At 42.2% G+C, this 27,480-nt stretch overlaps 1 protein-coding gene across 2 annotated transcripts in view; it reads right to left on the bottom strand.

The window, feature by feature from the left end:
• TEAD1 (TEA domain transcription factor 1) overlaps positions 1-27,480 on the bottom strand; it is a 152,578-nt gene that overhangs the window by 21,252 nt on the left and 103,846 nt on the right. Inside the window, exons 2-8 of one of the 2 annotated variants that reach the window (XM_084264047.1) lie at positions 20,136-20,196; positions 17,138-17,200; positions 9,516-9,527; positions 8,190-8,324; positions 7,956-8,002; positions 7,186-7,247; positions 4,891-5,015 (exon numbers count right to left, since the gene is read on the bottom strand). In XM_084264047.1, the coding sequence (XP_084120173.1) occupies positions 4,891-5,015; positions 7,186-7,247; positions 7,956-8,002; positions 8,190-8,324; positions 9,516-9,527; positions 17,138-17,200; positions 20,136-20,196 (505 nt within the window). The remainder of the gene's footprint in view (positions 1-4,890; positions 5,016-7,185; positions 7,248-7,955; positions 8,003-8,189; positions 8,325-9,515; positions 9,528-17,137; positions 17,201-20,135; positions 20,197-27,480) is intronic. The other variant, XM_084264048.1, reaches the window with a different exon arrangement.

Here is a 27,480-nt window from a genome sequence, read left to right as displayed (position 1 = left end):
TCTGTCAGTACTGGACCCCCTTAAAGTTTCTGGGCTCTTCTAACTATGGACACCTGTGTATCAACATTTTACAGGGCATGATCTTCACTTCCCAGGGCCAGCCTGTAGCTCTCCAGCACCTCAAAATAAACGACCCTTGCATTTAGTTAAGATTAAAGTGACCTGAAATCCTGAGTGCCCCACCAAGATGTTCATCCAAATGTGGGTTCGCTTCCTCGTCCTTTTGCATCACAAAGACGCTAAGCCAAGGACTGACTGCTGACATGCCTTTAATGCTGTTTATAGGGCATATGGAAAGGATGAACAATGCCTGCAACAATGGATATTGTTCAAAGATGGAGGGCTCCTTTTGAAAAGATCTCATTTATTTTTCATCTCTTAGGTGGTTTGGTTAACTTTGGTGAATTTTACTGCATTTGGCTAAGGATGGCAGGCTGGTTTTATGGTGCTTGAGCAATTGCTTTTACTTTCTGGTTCTCAGGCAAAATTCTCCCTGGGCTCACAAAGCCCTTTTACAACAACAATAAAACCTGAATTAAAACATAAAGAATACTTTATTTCCTCACCACTTTTAAAAATACATTTAGAAATTTGGACCTAACACAATCTGACAGTTTGGACAGGCAGATTAATACTGAAAATACCCATCAGCCATGTTCTTTATAGCCCTGTATAGATATTTTAGATGTAAAGCTGTCTGAAGTGCTTGCAGTTGAAATGAATGTGGCAGCAAGAGTGAGAAAACTTGAAGAGGAAGATGCAGAAAGGGCTTTTTTCGTTGGGTGTTGACAGGGTTTTTCCCCAACTGGAAAGCAAGCTTGAATATATGCATATATATCTCATAAAATAATTGGAGTTATTATAATTTCCTTGTTATAACCTTTGAATTTTATAGCTACCCGTGCAACAGTCAATCACTTAGTTCCTTTCTAATCTGCTTCTGTACTCAGTTTGTATTTTTTTGGGAACATAGGATTATTTGGCTTAGGCATTTGTCCTGAACTTTCACAGAACCACTAAAGTAAAACTGGAAAGTCTCTATTAAGGAAAACTTGCCTTGAAAGCAGCAGGTGTGGACATAAACTTGTTAATTGGTTGAGAATATCATTATATAGGTACTATCAAAGGTAGCTAAAACATTGGTGCTTGGACAGCACAGTCAGTGTTGCAAGATTTTGCAACTGTGCCATCTTATGTCTCCCAGACTATGGTCTGCCATGCAGACCATACAGTGGTGTTGCTTACTGTGTCCTTTCTATGTTTTTTTCTTTTGTAAATGGAATAATTTTGTGGCTAGGCAGGGGAAAAAAGTCAACAGCCCTCCACAAGCGACAGGACACTATGGAGCACATTTCCAACCCACTAGAATGCCCACTCTAAATTAACATACCTGCCTGACACTGAGGGACTTTTGTGCTTTTAAACACAAACTGCCATTGGAAGAACCCCAGAAATGTTTAAGGCCCTGCTCGTACAATTAACTCCCTGTGGGTGGACTTTGTGCAAATGCACAGCCCCTCATGAAGTTGCTGGGAGTCACCATGAACAGACAGACCTAAATTTGTAACTGCTGTATGGGAATATAGTCAGCAAGGGCCCTCCCAGGATCATCGAGTCCATGGCAAACCAGCCTTTGTCAGTAAACATCCAGGTTACATTTTAGGGGGGAGTTGGTCTATTTGCCCCCACTATTATGGTGCTTTCTGGCCTGGTTTTGGCTTGGGAGAGAGAGGGAGGAATGGTCATCCTTTCTTTTAATAGCATTTGATCAAAATAATACTTTATGTAACTTTCTGTAAAACGTCAGAAGTGTAACAAACATATAACTATCTTTTTTCAGAAGATACGTGAGAACTCTTACATGGGTCTGGTGTAGCAGTGTATACATATGTTAGTTTCTGAGATCAGCAAAGGCACACAGGAGATGCTATAACCACAGCACGTGCTTACGTGAATTCATCTGCACATTGTGTGCCACAGACAGCTTGTCTGGCTTGATGGTTTTGTTATTTAAAAGTAATAAAACCCCATCCTTTCTATGCTGCACAAACCACATCTGCAGTGAAATGTCACACCAACACAAAGAATGATGTACAAAGCTACAGGCAGAATTCGTATTTTCTTCAACAGCACTAAACAAGGCTGGGGGTTGGCCCCCACCTCCAAGGTGAAAGGAGTTTTGGCGCTGCTGGAGAAGTCTGTGCATTGGAGACAGGAAAGGCCAGCAGGAGGCAGGGGCCCTCCGAGCTCTCTTTCCCCTCAGATAGGCGTGCACCAGCGCCTCTGCATAGTGCCTCTGCAGCAGATGTCCTTCTGCATTTGCCCTGGGTGTTGGTCACATAGCCTTGGGTTTTTTTGTTGGTTTTTGGTTTTGGTTTCTTTCTCCCCCACCTTGTTTAAGGTTCAAATAATCAAAGTTATGTATTTTTATCTAAACAACACTTCCCATTCTCCTGACTCCCCTTTGCCAGGCAGTGGAGGTGACACACTGTCCATGGGTGCTCATGCTTTGGCTCCCTGTAGCACCCACACGGCTGGTCCATGCTGTCCCCATGCAGCCCCCGCACAGTGCTGTCTCATTGCACTTGCAGCATGGGTGTAACGAATGATGTAAATCAGGATTAAGGGATGCCTGAGAATTGATTTTTCTTTGTGTCTCATTTTTGCAATGTTCCTGCACACAAGTAATTGTTTTTTTAAAAACAACAAGTCTGGGTAGTTTGATGCTCTTGCTTCTCTAATGCCTCTCCTGCATAAATGCTCTGCATTGAAAAGGTGGTTTTCTCAGCAGTACGTTTGCAAGCTGGGACAACCAATGGTGGGCCTCACTGCAGGTTACTCCAACAAAGGCTCTGCAGGACGTATGAGGCTGTCCTGTGTAACTATGCTGCACCTGCCTGAAAACTGAGAGCCCCAACAAGTCCCCAGGCTGCCGGCCTGCACACCGTGTGGCCATGCCACCATGGCAGAGCAGAACTCACGACTCTTTCCCCTGCCAAAGCAGCATCTTCTAATTCTCGGTCTGTCAGTCATGTTGCAATATATTCACATCACTCAGCTGGTTTCATGTCACAGACAACAATGGTGTGATAGGCAACCACATGTTACGTGTTAAGCATGTACTTGGTTTGAGGTTCTCAGAGGGAAAGATGTACAAGTCAGTTGCTGAACTCTCACTCACTGAATTTATGTAAAGCCACACAGATGGCTCTACACCCCGTGGGTTTTGCAAATAGTTTTGTGTTATAAAAACCTATGGAAAAAGGATAATTGGGTGTCATAGTAGCAAAACAATACATCAAAATACACTGAAATACCATTTCATTCACATACAGCACAGTAATGCTGAGCACTACATGGCCACATCCTGCTTTCCCGATAACCTCGAGGCACACACATAACATCCTGGTGTGCAGCAATCTGGGTATGGCAGAGCCCATAAATCAGCAGGACACATTACATGGGGTCAGCGAGCCCAGGACTCCTAAAGCTGCGTATCGATGAGGCTGCCTGATGAGAAAACCTGCACTGAAAACACAAACTGCCAGCTGGATGAACTCGGGGCCGGGGATGGAGACAGCGTTCCAGCTGTGGATTAGTCTAGAGGACACTACGATGAAGCTTTAGCCCACCAGAGCCAGGATTGCTGGGAGAGCGTGGGAATCCGGACCGCAGTAAGGCAGAGGGATTCCAAGGAAACCATTCAGTATCTAACAGTCGGGTAGGCGTTGAGATAACGGTACCTGCTGCCAAACATTGCCTTCCTCAAAGTTAAGCCAACCTGGAAAAACGTGACATTTAGCAAACCGACACACTGCCATGGATTGAGTACACAAATAGCTGAGATATGGTATATTTTCATGGGGATGTTTCTCTGCCAGGAGCATTCCTCTGTTGTAAGGTTTCTGGGCTATGTCTCCAATCTCCATTATGCTGGGTAAACACTCTCTGGATAACACCCCTGGCCAGAGCCCATAAATGCTATGGTTTCCAGTGCTAAATTATAAAGAGCAAGTGATAGCTTCTCTCTGCTCCAAGCTACTGTATTTTACCAGGAATCTGAACAAGAATGGCCCATCTATATCACCTATTCATGACAGTATTTGCTTTTCAGAAATTATCTCAGTAAAAATTCTCAGGTTTTCCAGCTGAAAGAAGCTCTTTTGATTTACTTGTGATGCAGTAGAAACAGTACTAGGCTACTAAAAAATGTTCTTGGTAAATAGATGATAATTAATATCAAGGTTCAAAGCTTACTGGAGTAAATTAAACATTACAGCCAACTTCATAGTATGCAGGGTAAAAGTCAAAAAACCCACCAAAAACTTCCTAAAACAAAAATTCAAACAAAATCCAAAACCAATCCAAGAACATTGATTTGGACCCTAAGACACAACTGAAGATCAAGGAAGACTGAATAATTGGACATTTAGCTAGATAACTTCAGTAAAAAATAAAAAGGTGCTACAGTTAAATGGTACACGCCTGAGCACACTCGGAGGCTATCCTGAATGTCAGGTATTTAAAATAACGATATGCATAGTTTCTATGCAAGGCCCTAATTTTATTTCTGTTAGGGAACAGATTAGGTTTTAAATTCAACTGAATTATCAAGTACTGAATTATTGCCAAAAACACGATGCAACTTGGTAGAACTGGGAAAGTAGGTCAGCAGAGAGACAGGTGCCATGGCGAACTGCACCTGCTTTCAGAGAGGCCTCTCATTCTGCAAGTGGGAAAAGGAGGGCAGGAAAGGAAAATATAGCACTACACTGAGAGGAACATCAGACTGAGCATAAACACCAGGCTTAATCCTGGAAAGCATCCTCAGGGTAGGGAGCAGTGGAGAAAAGCTGAATATCAGTGGGTACATCAGAGGGCAACACTTACTGATTCGGGATCCCTCTGCTGTTCAAGGAAAGCTGAAAACTCCACCAGCCTGAGCTTGGTCGTACCAATGGACCGGCCCTGCCACGCAGGGACCGAGGGAGCTGGAGCTGACGTCGGCTCAAATCCTAAAATAAAGGAACCAGTTGCATGAAGAAGTTGACAAGTCCTCATTTTATATATTATGAATTAAATATAATCAGGAATTACACTTGTAGCTCTTGGATGTTTTAGCAAATAATGAATTCAGAATGAGTTAAAATCAGAGAAACACAGAACAATATGTAGAAAGAGAGGTCCCAACCCAGCAAGCTAATAATGGTGCAAAGAAAAGATCTACTTCTTTGTTTCCTTGGGGCTGTAACTCACTGTAGAATTTTTGTTTAAATTATATATACTAGATTATAGAGATTTATTGAGACTTCATGTAGACTTACAGCTGACCCTTCCTCTGAAACTGGCAGCAAGACTCACAGAAGATATTACTGCCTTGGGAGTCAAGAGAACTGGCCTCCATTTCTGGCTCCTAATGTGCCACATGTTACAAGTAAATCACCTCTCTTTTTGCCTATTTCTTCTGCACTCTCAATTCCCCTCTTCTATTTAGAGTATAAGGTTTCCAAGGCAGGAACTGCCTCTTACTATGTATTTGCACATTGGGTCTTTGACTTCTTTTGGAGCTTTTAGGCAGCATTATATTACAGATAATAATAAATAATTACTGTAGAGAGCTGAATCATACCCTAAAAAGAAAAAGAAGGTTTTAAATTGATAATAAAGAGGGAATGACATGATCTAGAGACAGAAGGGATGTTAACCACCATCTCTAATTCACCTCAAGAGAAGGAATAAATGCTCCTCATCGTGGAAAATTAGATGAGAAGGAAACAAAACAGTAAAAGAAGGGAAAGGTAGCAGCTTGAAGGCAAAATTGATCTTGGGAGAGACACAGGCACATGGAAGGCAGGGGAGAGGCACCAAAGGTTAGAAAACAAAGATAATCCTGAAGTAGTTTGAGAACCAGGGAGAGGTTACAGGTAGTGTGTGTCCATATACCTTAATGGGAATATGGTACCTGGCTCCAACCCTCAAACTGAGCAATGAAGGTGTGAGGTTTGTATGAAAGAGGAAACTGCAAATGTGACTGGTTAGACGTGAACAGGGATTCTAATGAAGCAAAAACTCACACATGAGTTTTGCCGATTTAGAAATATTAATACTGGGATTCTATTTTGAGAGAAAACAAGGAAGAATAAAAGAAAATTCAAAAAGTCTGCTTAGAAAACAACGTGCTAAATTAGGCATATTAAAAAAGGTAAATAATCAGGGATGCAGAAAGATAGCCTTAGTTTTAAACATTAAAGAGCATCAAGTTAGAAAATCATAAAAAACTCTGTAAGAGTCAGAAAACTGCAGTTATTTGGCAAGGGAGAGGTAAAGTTAGTTATCATCTGCAAAGAAGTAGTGATCTTTCCTGAAACTAGCCATGAAAACAACTTGGGAAGAGGAACAGGAAAGTAGCTGTGGGAAGGGGAATAAACATTAGGTACTTATCGAAGTGATACTTGGCAGAACAGGACATTCAGGAGCGGAACATGTTATCAACAATCAGGTACATAGAGAAATTTTATACTTGAGGCTGAACATACATGGGTTTGGAAGAGCTTTTAGCCCCAGTTTAAAAATAAACTAGAGCTTATTAATTAAGGAAATTCTTATTAATTAACTAGAGCTTATTAATTAAGAAATTCTTCATTCTGAGGGTTGTGAGGTGCTGGAACAAGTCACCCAGAGAAGCTATGGCTGCAGAACACCCTGGCAGTGTTCAAGGCCAGACTGGATGGGGCTTTGGGCAACCTGGTCTAGTGGAGGGTGTCCCTGCCCATAACAAGGGGTTGGAAGTAAATGAGTTTAAGGCCCCTTCCAACGCAAACCATGCTATGATGATTTTATTCTTGCTACAGATGGAAGTCAGATTTAGCTATTAAAAATGATACATGCATATTATTACTCATTTTTACAAGGCATTTTCCTACAACAGAATGCTGACTGAAGATCACATATCGTAACTCATGCACATGTATTACTGTTTCCTACCTAAAATATAAAAAAATCCCAACCCCCTGTATGATTTTCACTCATAAATAATCAGATAAAAGGACACTGGGACTGATGTTTCATTTGTCTACAGAAAACATTAGATATGGAGTAATGGCTCTCTTCATCTCAGGAATTAATACATCACATTCAGTAGAGAAGTTAAGTCTTTTTAACGGGGAGTGTAAGTGGAAGAATTACCTGAAATGGGAGCTGTGACTGATGGCTGTATAGGATAGGCCTGCTGAACGAATGGCTTTACGCTGGAATAGAGAGTTACACAAAAATCACACACCACACCAGCCACAGTAAATTCCATTAGACACACAGAATGTAAAAAATACATGGTTAATTTACCTTTACACACAAACATATCTCTTCCTTGTGTAGCGTATTTAAGACAGTAAAGAGATAATAATAATAGAGAGAAAGGGGGAAGCTGAAAAATAAGGCTGGGAAACATTGCTTCAGAGACCACTGCAGGGCTGAAAATGTAACACCTACAGAGGGGCAAAGGCTCCCTTCTCTGTAAGGTGCTGTTGTTACCACAGTGCTGAAGGGCACTAAACACACCAACCACTAACAGACCTCATGCAATCATCTCCTGCCCTGCATGAAAATACGTCCCTCATCTTCAATATTGCTCGTGTATTTAAAAAAGGATAAAGTATTTGTGTGGGAAATGTGCTCACAGGCAAGACCTTACCAGCTGCTTCCCAGACATTATTGTTGCATCTCACCATGCATGGGGAGAAAAACGAGTGTGCCCATTAGGTATTGAGCTTCAGCTCTGAGGTCTGGGATCCCTCATAACTTTTTCAATGTGACTTCAAATCACCATAAAGGTTCTTCTTTTCCCTAAAACTCTCTTTTCCTTGTTTTTTGAAAAAAATTGCCTCATCCTCTGGCAGCAAAGTACAGAAGCCAGCCACACATTGCATATAGAAGCATATTTTAATTTTCAGACTTACTCTTGTGAGGATCCAGGCTGCCCTGTTTGAATCATGCCCGGCCAAAACTGAAAGAGGAAAAACAAACAGACCCACAATTGTTTTCTTTGTCAAAAGGGTTTGGATATTTCCGAACAAGCATGATTCCTTTTGCAAACGCAAGTGAAAGCATTAATCCATTCATTCAGCCTTAGTTTTCTACTTAACATTGTTAGAGAATACAGGGATTTTTTTGGGACTCGGCTAACAACTTACCCCAGGTGCCCCAGGAAATGTAGGACGGGGAATTCCTGGCAGGCCCAGCTTGTTGTGAATAGCAGTAGCTGAGACTATCTGAGCTGATGACATTGCTGCCATGTGCTGGAGTGCTTTGTCCTTTGCTGTCTGATCCTTTAATATGACAATTACATGGAGTCTTAAAACATTTGGCACAACAAATGATGTTAAATAACTGCAGCTACAAGCACATAACTAAAAACTTAAAAAGCCACACAGAAAATGCAAAAATAGCAAACCATGCAGGAAAAAAAAATACAGCACGGAGGCTAACACTCCAACTACCTCAAGGCAAAACCTCCTCTCAGACATGCATGGTAGACCTGAATTCTCACAGTCTGCTCTGCCAACACGCAAGAAGCTCTGGGAGAGCAAACTACTGCCCACTTGTTTATCTGGGCGAATTCTGCTGATTTTAAATCAGGCCGGGCTGAACACGGTCTGCTGCTAAGGCTCTGCCTGCAGGACAGGGAGCACTGAGATTTGAGCTCTATCATTTAGATCTAAGAGAAGTTTGCCTTTCGTATTACACTGTAAAATGAGAACAGAAACTGTGACTGACTCGCAAACAAAGACAGGGGTTTTTCTTCATGCTTACAGGTTTAGAAACGCTTTGGATTCTGTTTTACAACAAGTATTTTAGAAGTTAGATCGCAAAAAAATAACATTTTAAACTTCCAATTGCAGTATTTTACTGGTTTACAGTGTTCCCAAAGAAAACAATCAGCCAGAAAATTCTGCTGTTTTCAAGCATACAGGAACAAGTTTAAGAAAAGATGGGTTGTTATTGATTACTTGTATTAGAGCAGCGCTTGGAGTCCTAGTCACTGCCAATCATGTATGGTCACAGAACAGAAAAGGAAAGCCTCTTAACACAACAGAATTAACTAAGTGGATATCATAGGTCAGGTAACATAAGTAAACAACAGACTGTTACTATCTGGTAAAGTGGGGTTCCTCATCCAGAAGTACTATATTAATAAGTGCTAATATTTAGGTACGTGACTTAGAATGAAGGAACACAAGCAGTATTAGGCAAGGATTTTTTGGGAGGATTTTTTCTGGTTTTATTTTACAAGCAAAGTAGCAAGCATGCTGGCAAGAGATGCATGCTCTTATACATGATATATAACTGCACATATGCTCCCTCTAAAGCTTGTATGTAGTAGTACTATAGGTAAGCAGTTTCCTTCTTTGAATAGCTCCTTGAGAAACAGCACAGGCTGAAAGTACAGGAAAAGCTAGCCAAAAATTCTGCCAAGCACAGCTAAGGTACATAATACTTGGTTTAGTTAAAATACTTACCATGCTTGTTACCTGGATACAACAACAAACAGTTTATTAAAATGCTTGTGTAGAATAGCAGATTCTTAGCAAAATATGAACAAAATAGTAAGAAACAAAGGAAGAGCAGTTTGCTCAACATTAAATATCAGCTTTAAACAAATGCATTATTTTCACCTAGGGACTGATTCATTAAAAGGAAAAAAAAAAAAAGAAGAAAAGAAGAAAAAAACCCTGACAGCAAAACCCGGGGGTGGGGGTGTGTGCGGAAGAGAGACCCCCACCTCCCTGTGTGAAAGCTGCTTATGCTGAATGAAGGGGTTTGTAGCTGAGCTTGTTTCCCTGAGCTGTACAAGGAGTCCCTGCGGGCGCCTCTGTGGGATGCAGCCCACAGAGGGAGAGCGGCAGGTGGAGCAGGGGAGTAGCTGCTCCAGCCACGCACCCCTCCGCACCTCGCGGGATGCGAGCCTGCCGCGCTGTCTGCTGCAGTGCTGCCTGCCGCGGCACCGACACCTGCAGACTCACCTGCGCTCCCCCCTGCGCAGCAGCACCGGGCACTGCTCTCTGACCCACACCTACGCCTCAGGACCACCTCGACACAGCTGGCAGTGCTCCTGCCGAGCAGCTTCTGCCCTGCTGCTCTGCGGTGGGGGGCAGGTGTGTGAATAAAACCCGGTCGTTCCTTCAACGTGCGGCTTTCCCCGTATAACCACCACCAGTTCACTGGCTCAGAGCGCCTACAGGAGACGATGTATTTCTTCCTTCCAGGCACCCAAACCAACTGGAGTGCATTGCTTTATGCCATGCTATTGCTGCCCAAGAATAGGAGCTGGGACACCTAACTTCTAGATGGCAAGTTATGGCAGGTAAATCCTACCATAATAGATTAATTAAAGAAAAACTCAAAAGATTTACACTTCCTTCAAGACCTTCTGTTCACAGAAGGAGGGACTTAGACTGTCCCGTGGAGCTCTTAGGTGCCTTTAGCAGTGACAGGGATTTTTGGAGGCAGAAAACATCTTTCATTTCATGACTTGAGAAGGGGTGTGCCTTTGTTCTTGCCAATTACTGTTTTTCATCCTAGAATGTTCTGCATTTTGTGGTGGCCAGCCATATCACCCTCTTTGACCAATTACATTTTCAGGAGGATGGAAAGAAAGCAAAAATATTTAGGGTGACCAGTCAGAAATACAGCCCTTGCAATAGGGCTAGTCTTGAGGAGTTTCAATGACTCCTAGAAAATTCTCCAGTGGTGACAAATCTGCCAGCTCCACTGACATCAACAGACTCAGGCCAACACAGGTCAACGGAAGTTTCACCTTTTGTAGGCTTAGGAACCTCCATATAGTTGGAAGATGATTTTTTCTCAAAATAACTGTAACTTCACATTCAAACATGGAAGAAATTAAATTCAAAATCAAATACAAATTCGTAAGACTTCCATTGGCAAAAGAGCACCTTCATCTCCAGGAACGTTTTTGAGAGCTGCAAGGTGGTAACCTATGCCTTTATAATCAGGAAGACTTCATAGTCTTAAAAAACAAACGGGAAAGCCACATTTTAAAGCTGCTTATTTCAATTGAAATATTAGCTTGACTACCACCTTAAAAAACAAGTATATGTTGGAGGGTTTTTTTATGCCATAATGGAGAGCACTTGTAACCAGGAGGGAATGAGTCTTTCTACCTATCACTGCAACATAGCCGCTTCTGGGACGAAACTTGGTAACTGATTAATAACACACAATGGTATTACATCACAGTTTAGGCAGCAAGAGAAGTAATATATCCAATTAAAACGGCAGGGGTAATTTAAACAGGCAGATTACAGTAATTACCCAGGTTGGAATTTGGCCAGGACAAATGGGTTAACACCCCTACTCTAAACAGGAACGTTGCGGGATTTTTAATGACTGCAAATAGTTTAAGACTTTGATTTTCTATCTTGTCCAAGACAGAGGGGGTTTGGGTTTGCTCTCACTTGTGCTGCTGTGCAAATATGGAATAATCCTTTTGGGTCAATGAGGTTTATGCTGATGCACATAAACTAAGTTTGGCCCAACGTGCTGCAGAGTCCCGTGCTGAGGTTCGGCAGAAGCTTGGGGGGACGGTATCTCCTACTGAATCATTAAATCCTGCTGGAGCTTAGGGTATTCCTTGGATAGGTCCCATCTGGCCCTGCCCTGGCTTGACCTAAGTTAATTTATGAGCTCTGATGGGATTGCTGCTGCCCAAGAATGACACTGTAGTAAGTAACAGACTTGCACTCTTAGACTGATGCCTTCCCCTCCCCTTATAAAAGTCCTCTGTGCTGTGGTACGTAACTTGTAATGAATGTTACCAAGGTGGATTTAGAATACAATCAGTGGAAATCTAGTGTAGTTTCACTAAACCCTAAAATATCCTCACTGTAATGGAGTTCAGGATCTACCTCTTGTTTTAGCCAACTGCTTCTGGCTGCAGTTGCAAACACTTTGTTTTTGGAAGGCATAATAAGTGCTAAGAATTTAATGCAAGGAGACTATATAACTTTTAATGAATCAGGCCCTTGAGGTTTACTTTTCACCCATTAGTTTTGGAATGCAAAATACATAGTTAAATTAGATGATAATAATAATTCCCCAGTATCATCCAATTATAAATCTTAATATCTATAAAAGCCCCACATTAAACAAGAGTTCTACACAACAAGCACAAAAGGATTTGTGCTTGACTTTCTTTTAATCCAACATAAACAGAAGAATAATTCAATCAATCAGCTCAAACAAGTTCTACAGAGAAAAAAATCCAAAAAACCCCAAAACTGTTATCCTAGAATGGTAACTAGTGCTTTGGATACTATGTTATCTATGACTTTGGGAATAAAAAAAAAAATCTAAGACAGCATGAGGAAAAGTAAGCACAACAGAACACAGTATTAATTCAAGAAGCCCTAAAACCTGTACCAATAATTTAAAATACAAAACTTTTCTTGTAAAGAAAAAAAAAAACATAAGAAATGACAATTTGCTCACAAAATAGATATTACAGTAACACTGACATAAAATAGATTCCTAATAAGCAATTTTGCAGATGTTATTTCTGCTCAGATCTCATATTGATTCAAATAACCTTTGCAATAATTAGCTGTAGCTCAAAAAAGATAAACAAATCATGAAAATATACAATTGTTCTGGACAAAAGATAGAGAGCACTTCAGTGTTTCTAGCCCTGATCTCCAATTTGCTTATTATTAGAGAAGACAGGAGTAAATACAAAAGCTGGCTATTTCAGCCAGGCAATAGCTAATGCCAAGAAGAGAATGCGCATTCAAAGCTGTCCCAACTTGCTGCCTAATGAGTAGCAATTAATCCATCTTATTGTATTTCAAAATGCTGAAGACTCCATTCACATCAAAGGGAATTTTTCAAGGCTTTTATCATTGTTCATTTAAAAAGTATAGAGCTATCTTTAGCATTTTATAATTGACAACAATATTTTCTTTTATCCCTCAATGCGGAATGTAGAATAATGGATTTTAAAACATGTAATATGTGTGAACTGTAGGCATTTTAATGTTTCTTTTTGTCTCTTTCTAATTAATCTTGCACTGTGAAAAAATATCTGAAATGAAAGTCTAAAATAGATGTATATCCTGCTGTGAAGACCTTTACTCTCTATTTATGCACAACTTCCAATCCATCTTTTCTGCTGAATGGACAGAGGTGACTTTGGCTCCCTGTCAGTGCAAAGGTGGGAAATGCTGAAACCTAACACTATGGAGTGGTACATTTGACATGGAAATACAACCCTGGAGCGTAAAAATTCCGCTTTGCCTTCTCCAGTCTCTGCAAGAGAGGAAATGACAGCTGTACCTCAGCCTCTTTCCATTTCATGAAATTTCACTTAACTTCAGGCAGATTTTAATAACCTCAAGAAACTGAAATCCAAATCTCTAGAATACAAGTATCCAATGTCCTGGAAGGACATTGTCCATTTTTGTTCTTTTTTACAGCAGGAAAATACAATGTCCCTGGAAGGACATTGTCTACTGATGATCTTGAAATGCAGGAATAGCATTTACAGGCAAAGCTTCTCTTTGTTGCAGGCTAAGGATCCATCTGTCCAGAGCAACTGTAAGCACTTATCATCAAAGAAAAGGGATTTTACTGGACCAAGAAGACTATATGGCATGCAAGTGAGATTTCAATCTATTATGTCAGATCCAGTAATACTCTATCGAATGCCACGGGTGCAGAGAGCTCTGAAATCCTTCCATACATTTGGATTTCTGCAGAAGATAAACACAAGAAGATTTGCCCAAGTCATCTGTTCGTCATGAGCAGGATTCAGACCAAGGTGAGACAGAAAGATCTCTTGGTATAAAATAATCTCAGCAGGTACTTGGGGAATAAGAGTTATTTGTTATACCCTTCATCCAAGGGTATGACCAGGAACTGAGGTCAATGGGACAGACCAGCCACATCCCAAAAGACTGATAAGAAAAGGCATTATGAAGAAAACCGCTAGTAATGGATGTCAGCTAGGGCACAAGAGCCTCCACGCTGTACACCTGCAATTCTCAAGCGCCTGCCCGTGATTACTTTACTAAAGCAGTGCTGGCACACAGGAAATGACCAGCTTCTCTGCAATACCCTGCCTCATCTATGCACGGGAGGTGCGCAGAGAGGATGTGTGGCAGGGCAGGGAAAGAAACTCAGGAGAAGGAGATGGCCTCAGGGGAGAGCTGACTGGATTTGTAGCTACAGACTGGCATGAAGGATCTCTGCATTAATCCACAGAGAGACTTGCCATCACTGTTGTAAGTAGGAAACTTGACATCAGATGCATGTGGGTTGCCACCGATCACAGCCTTTACAGAGTAATTGCAAGCGCCAGCTCATTGCTAAAAGGATGACAGTGGCCCAGGTCAGAAGCAGTACTTCCCTTGGCTTTCTTCTTGGTCAGCCCTTCACCAGGAAACATGGGCAACACCTACTCCAGAAGAACAAGAGCTCATCATCTTCCTGAGGAGACTGACAAGGCAGTCCAGGCTGTTGAAAAATTGGCCTCCACTGAAACATGGGCACCCGTAGGTACCAAAAGGTATTCACCTTATTTTCCTTTCACATCAGTAATGTTCTTCTCAGGCAGTTTTCAAAGGACACCTGACCGTACAGATGATTTGATACATGAATAATAAGAAAACAGAGTAGCAGTAACAAAATGCCTGGAGGAGTGAGGTTCCATCTCAGGTCCCAAACCAGCAGCTTCTCCCACTTCCAGGGAGTAATTTCAGCTCCCAGGTATGAAATGTGAGGGCTCTCCAGCACCTCTTGCATCAAAGTTTCATCTCTTCCATGTGGGGAGAAAATGGGCTGGGGGAGGCTGCAACCTCCAGAAGGGGCTTATGCGAGGGGGTAGACATAGTGACATGGCACCTCGTTCACTGAGACCAATAATGGCAAGAAAAGGAGGAGGGAGATGGGGAAAGCTTTGATCATCCGTTCTTTCTGGGCACCCCTCAGGCTGAGGACCACAGAGGAGTCCCCAGGACTGTGATGGGGCTCCTCAGGAAGCTAAATCCTGGGACAGCACAAGTAACCAGAAGCAGGGGCAAGAGAAACAGCCCAGGATTCATTGGCTAGCAAGACCTGCTGAGGAAGGGCTGGGCAGATTTTGCCATTGGTGATGCCTGGAGAGTAGCAAGGCCAGGGGCCAGCAAACCTCTGTCACCAGTGTGCACTCTTATCCTCACTGCATCGTTGAAGAGAGTCAAAGCAAAATCCCCTGCAGAGTGGTGGGGTGGAGGCAGAAAACTCTTCCTGAAGTGACCAATTCCTTGCACCAAAATGGCAGCACCCCCGCTTTCTATTCAGCTCTGGGGGTGCTGAAACCCACTGATGGCTGGGAAAGGGCAGCAAGGTCTGAAGCCCTTACAAAATACTTTGTTGCCCTAACAGATATTGCCTGCTTCAAGTGACTCCTTAAAATGAAAAAATCCCTCTGGATCTCTGTTTACTGTAAATGACATCTAGATTAGAGGTCTCAAATATTACTAGGGTTTAGCTAGCTGCTTTCTTCTTTGGAAAGCTTCAATAAAAATCAGACCGTGTGTGAAGTACTTAAAAATACTTTTTGCTTTATAAGTGTCTTCACGTTTTGTGCTATTTGGGGCATTCAGAAAGGGAAACATTTTAGAACAGTGAATCCAATGTTTGTGTTAGTCTCCTAAGCCTGTGTCTTGCTACCTAAGTGGGTTTCCTGAGTTTTGTAGCCCTGAGCCTTCACCAGACCTACAAAACTCCCTGATTGCTGCTGGTGCTGAGCACCTCCGACAGCAAGGTCACCTATTTACATAGTGAATTTTAGGCATCAAGGATTGACAATTTAAGCTTAAAATGCTACATATCTCTGTATTATTGCACCCTTGGTTAAAAAGCAGTATTTTTAAGTTGTCTTAGTTGTTCTTTACGAACCCCAACTGCTCAGCCAGTGCAGCTAAAAAGCCAGCCACCAACAGCCATACAAGCTTGCCAGCATGCTGCCCACTGCGGACGAAAACCCCAGTGCTTCTGTCAAGGAGGCCTGTTACAAAGCCAGGCTGTTATTTATACGCTGCAGTTCCAGGATGGTGGTAAGCATCCGCAGTGCTCACCGCCTAGCATTGTGAAATTACTTTATGAAACATTTTGCTTTTCAGCTAGAACAAAAACGTGGTTTGTTCTCGTCTGGGGGGAAAAAAAAAGACAGACAAAAAGAAAAAAAGGTGGGAAGTAAAAGATTTATAAGTTCCTTTGCTTTTTATTAAAAAGAAAAAAAATCCCCTCTTCCACTTTTTAGTAATGTGAAAACAAAACAAAAAGGGTCCCAAGATCTCTGCTGGAAAACTTGAGAATACAAGCGATCCAAGAAATCCCTATTAAACATTTCCAAGAGTTTCTTTTTAGCCTTAGAATATATTTTATGGAAGGCAGGGAAAACAAGGACATGTACAATTCATCACGTCAGATTAAGCACAGAAAATACTTAATATTCCCTGAAGAGGACTGAGGGTCTCCAAAGATTAAATGTCAATATTTTACTTTAAAAAATAAAATTTCAGGGAATATTGTAAATAATATGTAACTTGAGGTGATACTAGATTGTACTCTAGAAACACCTTATAGTTAGAGCAATCTTTATAAGCTGTGCTCTCTGCACTTGGAATAAACAATCTGCTCTAAGTATTCTTGATAGCATTTCAAAAGCACAGACAAAAAACATTTGGGAGTGGAAAACAATTACCCCAATTACCCCTCTGGAAAAAGCAAAAAAAGAAAAAGCGTCTACACAACTGCATAAAACCCCCGTGTTTTAAATACACTCCTAGCACTCAACTGTTAAAAAAAAAAGAAAAATAAGACTAAAGGGTTAAAAATCAGGTTTAGGTGCAGAGCTGTTACAGAGAGTAGTTCACTTTGCATTTGGACAGTGTTAAAACGACGTTTTTAATGTGGATGCTAGTGCAGAAATGGGAGATTAAACACAAAGAGACGCAGACAGCTACCACATGCAGGAAAACGAGGTTACAGGCACGGCAGCACCAGGCGCTCGCCCATCACCGCGGGGAGGAGGAAGGGACAGGCATAGCAACCACAAGCCCAAAAGCAGAAAAGCGCATACCTTCAGCTTGGAATGAAAATCACGAGATTTCCTTCTGGCAAGAACCTGAATGTGACTAGACACCTGCAGGGTAGGGGAAGGGAGGAAACAAAGGAAAAGCCTGTAACCATGGAGATGAAAAGCCCCCTACAACTGGGCAAGCCAAACGTACCTTAATGGCGGCTTGAATTTCTCGAACTTTCTTTCTTGCTAAGACCTGTATGTGACTAGACACCTACATTGTTCAGGTTTATAGGGGGGGAAAAAAAAACAACAAACAAAAGAAAAACAAAAAGCAAATCAAATTTTAAATGTCTATTTTTTTCTTTAAAAAAAACCCCAAACTTTTCTGAGGGGAGGAAGTTATTTGCATCTTCAGTAAATTCTGCTGTTAAAGACACCACATCCCCAGCCAGATACCAAGCTCTTAGCACCGAGGTTTAACAATACAGGTCATCACTGCAGTGACTTAACAAAAAAAACAAAACAAATCAACAAAAAAAAAAAGAAAAAGAAAAAGAAAACAACAACAAAAAACCCCCATGTAACCCACCAGGTTGTGCATTCAGCTACAAGACACAGTTTGCAGTTGGACACAGCCCTTGTGCTTTGGTACTGATCCCATCCGTGGCCAGGCCCTGCGCTCTCGCATGATGAGCCGACCGGATTCCTACCCCATCTGCTGGGGATGCAGATGCCCACTCTGACCATTTGCCACCAGACTCGAGACATAACTTGGCAACAAGAAGTTTTATCCAGTATTTACTGTGTTCTGCAGCTCCAATGAGGAGCCTCAGGCTGTGCTTTCACTGCACTGATACGCTTTACATTCTGGCACAAATGATAACATACCAGCACAACACAGGTCCCTGAACCTGTGTTGGCTTCCTCAGTAATCTCAGCATCAAGTCTGCAACAAAACCCTCATGTAAGTGGGGACCAGTAAGTTGACAGCAGCTTGAGTGATGTCCAGGTTCGGCCCATCATCGTGACATTTTGGTAAGAAATTTCTGTAAACCCACCGCTGCACCAGACGAGTTATTGGTCAGAAGTTGTTGCCTGTGCAGTGAAGAGTCTGGGCCCAGGCTGCCACTCTTGTTTACTCAAGCTCATCATCCATGCTATTGATGATGAGGGTTTCCTGATGCTGCCCAGCATCGTCAGGATGCTGATGTAGTACTCAGCAACCTACAGCCCTCTGTGTGAAGGCTTAAAACCTGCAGTGATGGTAAAAACCACTAAAGAGAAATCTCTTATTCTTGTTTGACCAAGGGCATACCATACCAGGTGCTGTACATTTTTCCTAAGTTAGTTACAGTTCCTGTCTGGGAAAAAAACAAAGCAAAAGAAAAGGAGAAATGCAGCTTGTTTTCCTCCCTCTGTGAGCCTACTCAATGACAATAATACCAAAAAGCCAGTATTTTCAGCAGGGAAGGAAACAGTAATGCATAAATGAGCACAGCCCCTGAAGGCCACCTTCAGAGACGTCCTTGGGAAGCAGCTCAGGAACAAGTTTGCAGTAATTCAGAGTTATACTATTGCTTACTAAGCAATTTTGTAGTCAAACACATAGACCAAGTTTTCACATGTGTTCATTTGTTTTGCTTTCAGTGGGATATTAGTGGTGTTAAAGGTTGTACAAGAAGCACAATCATAATGTTTAGTTGCTCAGTTGAAACTCAAAAGAATGACAGTCAAACTTTTCTAAACACTCTGTCTGAAGTGATTTATGAATTGCTATAGAGGGATGTACAGCTATGGAGGAAGAACATAGCCAAATGCTCTTGGTTTCACCACAACTCTGCCAGCATATGCTGATCAAGGATTGATCTAATCCCAAGGTCTGCATTTTGACTCCTGATGCAATTTTAAGATCCCAGCATAACCCCCAACTCCAGGAGCTTGCAGGGGCATAGTAGATCAGAATTTGGGACTGTTTTTTGTTGCAGATTTCTTTGCCAATCTTTTGGTTGTTCCTTCTCCATGTGCTGCAGCTTCTCTCCTCTCTCATGTCTTTTTTCATCCCTTGTGCATATGTTTTCTTCCAAACTGACAAAGGACACCACCCAGGGCAAAATATCACCCAGTTCAAAGTGCTTTAAATCCGAGTGCTGGCAGCAGGCCATCTTTGTGTGTGCCAACTCAGCATCACCTTTCCCTGCACTACAAAACACGTGTAGCATGCAAGTGTATGAGCCTTTGCCTTCGCTGTGTCACACGTGTGGATGGGGCAAAGGGGAGTCTCACACTTGGTGTTAGAGAAAGTGAGGGGAATCTGTGAAGCATTTTGAAACAGTGTAAGGGTTATGGACCACTGCAGTTATGTGCCTTCTGGGAGGCTGCTGATCACTGGGGATATTTTAAATTATTTAGTCATATGAAATAAGTTAATGGTTATGTGATCATCTGAAAAAGACTTAAGACTGGTTAGAGGTTTATTCTGACTCCTTGATGAACGAAATCTTACTGTGGTCACAGATCAAGAGCCTGGAGGCTCTTAGGGGAATTTTTAATTTTTTTTTTTTTATCCTGTAGCAAGTACTGCCCATGAGCTGAGAGCATGATTACAATCAGTCTAGCTAGATAGTTTTTATTTATTTACCTCATATATCCAAGGACCATAACCTCTGTTACATAGGCAAACTGGCTGGACTTTTAGAAGTTCCATATTCACCATCTTAAAATAATTACATTATTACCACTATAATCTGCAATTGTCCTTATAGAGAAATAAGGCACAATGCTTCAACTATTGAATATTTTTTCCCAAATATGGGGGGGATAATAGCTTCATGTGCACATAAGTTAATGAAAAATGCATCCTCAAGCCACCACTGAAATGATGCACAACATAAAAAACCCTGGAGTTTTAAATATTCTCTGAGCAGCATGTATTTAATCTGAACAGTGAAGTCAATACATCATCTCATCAGAGCTAAAGCACAGACAGCCACCGCAGCCAAAAATGCCATGTTTTGTCATTCACTGACATGCATACTTCCCTACTGGGTTATTTTACCTGCTTCCTGGTCCGTGTCTTCCCTGTTCTAAGTTTGATGTATCTGGCTATCAATTCATTCCTACCTGAAACAAAGAAAAAATTCATTATAAGAGACAAGCAGCATCACATCCATAAACACCATCAAAATACCGTATTTAGACATATGAGCTCCATGCATATGAGGCTTATGTTTTCTTGTATCTACTCCACTTTTCCTTTGCAAACTATTTCTTCTTAACAGACATTGTACGTGCCACAAAAGCTATGCAGACAGCTACGGGTCCAGTGTTCTTCACTTGAAGTCCTGTAGCTGTTTGCAGGCAAGAAGTATCTCCTTGGTCAGGGTGATTTCTCGCTGGAGAACCCCCCATGCTGGTGACTGACACAAGAACTGGGCTCCTCTGGTTTTCCTTTCAACTGTGCCAGAGGCAGAGGGTGTTTGCCTCCCTGTCCTATGTACCTGGACGCCTTCTGGGAAGAGCAGCTGCCCATGAGAAGGTTGTGAGCCACTGGAGTCACAGTGCCAATCACACAGACGTTATGATTTTGCAACAGCTTTTCTCCAAGTTTTTATTCTACCAGGAGGATAGCAAGATCCGTCCTTCCTGTCAGGAAGCACTCTGCCTACTCCACTGCTGGAAATCACTGTCCCAGTTCCGCAGGTTATCAATCATACCCTCAGCTCTGTGCACAAGAGTGGTCACCCTGCGGTGCCCAAGTTCCTGCTGCAGTGGGGCTGATTAACACGGTGGTTTGTTATTCAGAGCTCTGTTTCTTTTGGAAATGTAAAATATTTCCAAGTTTCTAAAATGGCTATTTGACTCTTCTTCAGTCACACATTATGCTAACTAATACAAGCTAACATTTTCTTTCCAAATTATTTCCTTCCTAAATATTGCTGACATGGAAGATAACACAGTTTTATGTGGTGCTTTGTTTATTTTCACTGCATATTATGTTACTTCTCCATAAGTTGCAATAAAAATACTTAAAAATACTTAAAAATACTTGTCCAACAAGTCCTAAGTTATGGAGTTATTTGCATTCAGCACAGACCATAAGCAGCCCATATGTAGAAAATGAGGAAACTGATGTAGCAGCAAGCTGAAAACAGGGAGGTTAAGAAAAAAAAAACAATTTGTCAGACACCAAATTATGTTAAAGTGGATGAGTGTACAGCTGGGCAGTGCAGAAAGTTTTTGTATCAGTCTGAGACTCAAAGTCTTTCAGTTTGACATTGTGGAGGAGGGACAGGGAAGTTTAGAAGCAGCCTGCCGGTGTCTGAAGGGCATTTTGTTGACTGGAAGATTGAACACAATTAGTCAAACCAGACCTTCATTTCCCTTTTTATTTCTGTCTCCCACTCTGAGCCCTATTTTACACCCTTTGTATCAAATGTCTCATGGTTCCTGTCTTTTCCATGGTTTGTTTGCTAAATGGATACTACAATACAAAATATCAATGTGCTGCAGAGTAGAGTTTTCTCTGATTCCCTGTTTGTTTTGGTTGGGATTGCATGCCAGTTTTCCTGCAACACTCCACTGTAATGGTGACGTGAGATTTGTAACTCCTCAGCAGGTCTCTTCAGGACAAACTTCAAGAGATAAATTTTGCGTGAGCAAGGAGTTACACAAACAAGCAGCATTTCTGCACACAAATGAGGGATTTCCGTATGCAAACAGAGGAGTGGCTAGTTACCTAATTTCACACAAAGACCTTTTTTTTTTTTGGCTGGACAGAACTCTTGCAGCATGTTTTGCCCACAAGAATCTTGCCACTTGCAGTGGACAAGAGCCTTTGTGTTCATGGGGTGAAACTAAGGAATGCGCAATCTCTGTCTCTCTGTACTCTCATGTTCTTTCTCATAAGCCAAACTATTCACTTAAAATATGGAGAATTAGTCTTAATAGTGGTGACTGTTGCCCTGTGTCTTTATGCTGTAATAGCAGCTACCTCACAGTGGCAAGACTGCAAATTCACTTGCAGGTCTTGGGCATGGACAGGAATGGAACTGTTCTACTCATCATTAAACTTAGATTTAAAAGTTCACAGTGCGAAAATACCGTACAGTTTGGGACAATGAACCAACAGTTCTTGAGAGCCTGAGTCATGGCAATGAGGAGGGAAAGGTATACAATGATGGCATATCATACTAACTGTGCTTTGGACAAGAGTTTTCCAAAACCACCTTTGCTTTGTTCTTTTTACGCCTCTGCAGTGTCCCTTTAATGAGTACTAAGTTAGCAGACAGTAAAGAGGTACACAAAAATTAAAAGAAAAACAGGAAGATGCATTTCATCACCTGCCATAGGGGTGGCAGCCTGCAAGAGCAGCCCTCTGCAGTCCAGATTCAGAGATCACCATATTCCTGGAATCACTGGTATGATAAGTGGTATGAACATTTTTATATTTCTAAATGCACATTTTGATTTAACTGGGGGATGTCCCATCCCCCCCCAAAAGCACCTTCTTTCCATGTCTTTAAGTATGTGCATAAATTAAGCACACAGAATAGTTTTTTGGTGCAAAAAGTGCTGCCAGGTTGTCCCTATCAGCATTTGGCAACTCTGCAAGGTCAATGATTCTATAAACAGAGGTAAAGGATGTGCTATCTCTTTTCCCTCCATCTGTACTGAAGATGTTTTGGATGCATGGTCACAGCACAGGTCACTCCAGCCATCCAGTGCGCCCTATGGCAGTCCTACACTACTTTCAGCATAGCAGAGGAGGGAAGAGTTAGATGGTTCCACACTTTTTTTTCCAGTCAAGAGAGCTGAAAAACTGTTTTTAAAGGGAAGTGCAGATACCCAGGCAGCCACTTGACAGGAAAAGCAGCTTTACAAAAAACACCAAGCGCTGGAAGTCTAGACCGCATTATTCAAAGTACCAGTCAAGTGCTGTCTCCAGTTGAGCCCCTGCCCATCCACGAAGTGCTTTGGCTTGAATCAAAGCAAGGAGGAGGTGTTCTCTAGCTGCTACCTAGCCTGGCAGGGGTATGACTTAGAAGATTGTGCCTTTGCAAAGTGATCACTTCCACTTAAGGTGAATTCTAGCTAGAGCCTAGCTTGAGAAGAGTCAACAACATGGAATAATATGACTTAACTTAGAGGAAGAAGGGACTCTACAAGCAACCATGCACAGTGGAGGAGTCGACAGCCCTACATTTTCCTTACAGCCATGTTTTCAACTCAGCAAAGAAACATGCATCAGGTTTAGCCAGAGCAGGAGATATTGGAGCCTCATGAGGCCCACTAAATACCTTCTGCCCAGCCACAATCAATTGAAAAGTCACAACTTCCTTTTTTGGACTACCAAAAAGCCATAAACACAAACATAAACACTACTGGTGTATACAAGATAGATGACAATACATGACCCAATCAAAACTTTACAGCCTTTACCTACCAAACACTGGTGCTCTTCTTTACAGACTCTGAAAGATACTAACAGAAAAGATCTCATCTCTGATCAACTAAGACCCAGTAAGGATTTTGAAGAAAGGAAGGACAAATAATCCTAAACCCACCCTTTCCTGTTCTTGGAAATGAGAGAAGTCTAAAAGAAAAGGAGAAAAGGAGGTTCAAGGAACTTATTTAATTGGGCATTAGAAACCTTAGGGTGAAAAATGCTCATTAATAAATACATCTGTATTTTTCTAAGAGTTCAGTTGTGGAAATACTTTCCATACGCACCCTCCCTCTCTCTCCCTGTCATATATATCTGGGAAATTGCCTGCTAAAAGAGAAGAGGTCAGGTTTATGAGCTGTAAATGTTCAGCTCCTTTGTCATTCCCTATGACAGTCTCCTACTTTGAATGTTTTGGTGCAGGTATCATCAAAGAGAGGCACTGGGAGGTGTGCAGCCAGATAAAACATCTTCACAGCACAGGAATCAGAAAAGATTCCTAAAAAGATCAGGAGAGGACCACAACAAATATTTCACATATGCTGCTTCTTGCATTGTTTTGGTCCCCTCCTGCCATCCTCCCCTTTAAATTCAGACTTTGTCTGTCATGGCCTTCTGTACCCTCAGTGCAATTGCAGACTATAATTCTCTCTGGACTGATGCTGAGGAAGAGGCATTTTACACAACAGAACATATTTTTTTAAAAAGCACATCAAAAATTAAAAAGGGGGTTCAGCTAGAAAGCAGTGCAATGCTAGAAAATCTGCCAGACTTTTGCAGGGTGCCAAAGCCTCACTGTGGCCCCTCTGAGGGAATGGCCCAGGTAGCCCTGTTCCTGCCAACTAGTCAGACAAGACACAAGCTCCCTCCACCTTCCCAAACTACTGCCCCATTCCTGAGGAGCATCACCTTAAACAAGGGAGTGTGGTGTGATCCCAGATTACCTCAGTGGCAGCACGAAGGACTGACATTTCTCCTTTTCTTGTTCAAAATAAATAGGAGCAGCTGCAAGAGGCTCCCATCGGCCTCTCCCTGAGGGAGACAGTTGTTGCTCTAACAGAGGGCCCTTGTGTGGGCAAGCCTGTCCCACTAATGTTATTTCCAACAACAGCCTAAAGTAGCCAAGCATCAGCCCCCACAAAGGTCTCCAGGAAGCTTCCCAGGTGTCATTCCTGGTGCTGAGGGTGGGTTTGGGCCCAGTCACCCAGCATGGGCAAGGCCTCTGACAGTGAAAATCACTCCCTTGGGTGAAGAAGGGCATAACCAGCAACACTTTGATGGGCCAAAAATGGCACCACCACCTCTACACAGGAGACATTGGGCCACCAGACAGCTCTACCAGGACCTATGTGAGCTGTGGACATGCTCTCCAGAAATGCCAGGTCCCTTTTTCTGGTCCCAGCAACAGAAGCATCTGCTCAAGCCCAATTCCCACCAGCAACGGGGCAGCAAGCCAGTGCATCATGTCCCTGTGGAGTCACCAGCCGTGTGGCCGGTGTCTTCATTTAGAACATTAATGACACAAATTAAACCTTCGCCCTCCCAAGTAATAGGCACCATCCGAATGTGATAAAAATAGGCAAGTGTGAGAAATCAAGCTGGTTAGCAATTTGAAAATGAACAGCTAATTTTAATACATTTTCATAATCAGCAAAAAAATTTCAAGTAATAATCAAGTAAAAAAGCCTATTCTTTTCAGATAATGGCATACTCTGAATTTCTCCAAATTCTACAAGAGTGTGGCTTGAACCGGAGCGCAAACTCTGGGGACAAACCTGCACAAACATTTCAGCTCCCAAGTCATGCTCACAGCCATATTTTCACCACGACAAGGTTTTTCGTCTGGTTGTGGTAAACTCCATTACTGGTCACCTCTGCTTGAAGCTGCTGAGATGGCCTGGTGATTACAAAGTGCCCAGGGGTGACATTTGGAGAGCTAGTGGGAATGTTGGTGGATGAGGAGAGGGCAGACAGCTCACTGCACCTCAGGTAAGCGCTGTCCTGGGACAGCGCCTGGGAGGGGGCACTCGGCCCTTTGTCTCGCTGCTGAGCATGGGCCAGATCCAGATCCCACCTGATGTTGCAGGGGTCCATGCATGGCCATAGTCAGTAGGGACAGGCTGATTTGAACACTTTCCTCTGTCAGAAGGTGGCTGTGGGGCCCTTAGGCAGCTGGGCTCGTGGCTTGTGGAGAAGAAGCTGCTCCACCGCAGCACTCAGTCCTGGTGCTTTTCTGCTCCCTTTTGCTGGCAGAATATCTGGCTTAGGGAGAAGTCGCCTAAAATTTGCCAGTGCCGCTTTCTGAAGATGCTTTAAAGCTAAATTGGCTAACAAAAAGCCTCTTGTAGATAAAAGAGCTCTGCAAGTCAACAACTGGCTAAGCAGTTTAAACCCCTAAGTAAGGCATCCTCTATTTAAACGTTATAGGCAAATCTAATTTAAGCTTTTAAAAATATTATGGGCAGGTGTTTAAGTCGTCCGCACACTGGGTTTTGCGAGGGCTTCGGAGGGGGCTGGGCGGCGCTTCCCAAGCGGGCAGCATTTTGTTCAGACAAGCTTTCTGCAGAAGGCCACGTGACACAGGCCAAATAAACAGCATCTGGGGATTTTCAATTACAGACCTTCACCCAGCATGCCTGCACTGTAATCTCTACCAGATGAGGCTCAGGCCTCACTATTTTCAATAATTCACACACTGTGTACACATAACATGACAATAAGGGCATTCATGCAACCGCCTGATTCGCACATCAAAGCTCCCAAATGGCCAGCTGTAAGCATGCTTACTGCTGAATAATTCATTCTTTTCACAGGCTTGAAAAAACGCTCAGCGGGAGTTGGCAAGCTTGTGTTCTTTCCTGTGTGGTATGCTAAACTCAAATTTTGAAAGAGGTACAGCCCCACTAAAAAGAGTCAGAGATCCAACTATTTAAATGTGCATTTGCGAGCTTTCGGATGGCTGCTCACAAAAAAAAAAAAAAAAAGGAAAAAAAGATGCATTACGTTTCCAAGTGGGTAGAGGAGATAAGATGAAACAGCCTACGTGTGTTCTGGGGCAGGTGTTTAATAGAAATAAAATGACAAAACTGTTTTCCGGATGGTAAAATATTTTTTACATATATTAGTCCTCGCTAAATATCTTAGATAATACCAGAGGCACAATAGTTAACAAGTTCAGCAAACTTGAAATTTCCACACACTTAGCATAAATTTTTTACTGTATGGCAAAGAGGGTTTTAGTTAAGACTAACACGTATGAAAAAGGCAAACACAGAAACACCAGAGCTAATTCTCTAACTCCTATTTACTGTTCTCACAGATATGGGTTGAATACTAATTTCTAGATGATATTTTAACAACTCCAAATTTGCAGCTGCGTCTCTGAACATTTAGCTCACAACCAGTGAGTGTTCCAGATTTTGAAAATGCTTTGGCTTGACACAACAGAAGCATCATTTCTTTAAGGAAATTAAAAAAATAAAAAGAGGGGAAGAAAAAAAGAAGGGTCTGCTTCATAATATCAAGTTTTCTTGACTGTCAATCAATGCCAGAACCAGCAGGATCAACTAGTCGTGACCTCTCCTTATAGCAAACACATGCTGCTTACCAGCTGTGGACTGTGTTTTTTACACCCTTTTCTCTATCATTCAGAATGGCTTCCTCCTAATCACAATAATCCCAAAAGTGCTAAAACATATCAATCGTCCTTTAAGCCCTGCCTACAAAAGGCCAGCCGTCCGGCCTTTATGGGCTTGTCCAACAGCAGCTGATACTTCATTCATCTACAAATCCAATTTAGCAGTTACAAGAGGTTTAGCATCACTGGAAAAATATTGGTGTTGATCCTGCACTCTTAAGTCAGCAAATATTCCTTTGCCATATTGTTTAGCTTTTTCTGCCATATTTACACTTCTGCTGGATTTCCCTGAATGACTTCAACAACAGCATTTAACCTCTG

The sequence above is a fragment of the Gallinula chloropus genome (genome assembly GCF_964237585.1).
Source record: "Gallinula chloropus genome assembly, chromosome: 4".
Lineage (NCBI taxonomy): Eukaryota > Metazoa > Chordata > Aves > Gruiformes > Rallidae > Gallinula > Gallinula chloropus.
The sequence above is the reverse complement of the archived record's forward strand: the minus strand, read 5'-3'. Positions and strand labels throughout refer to the sequence as shown.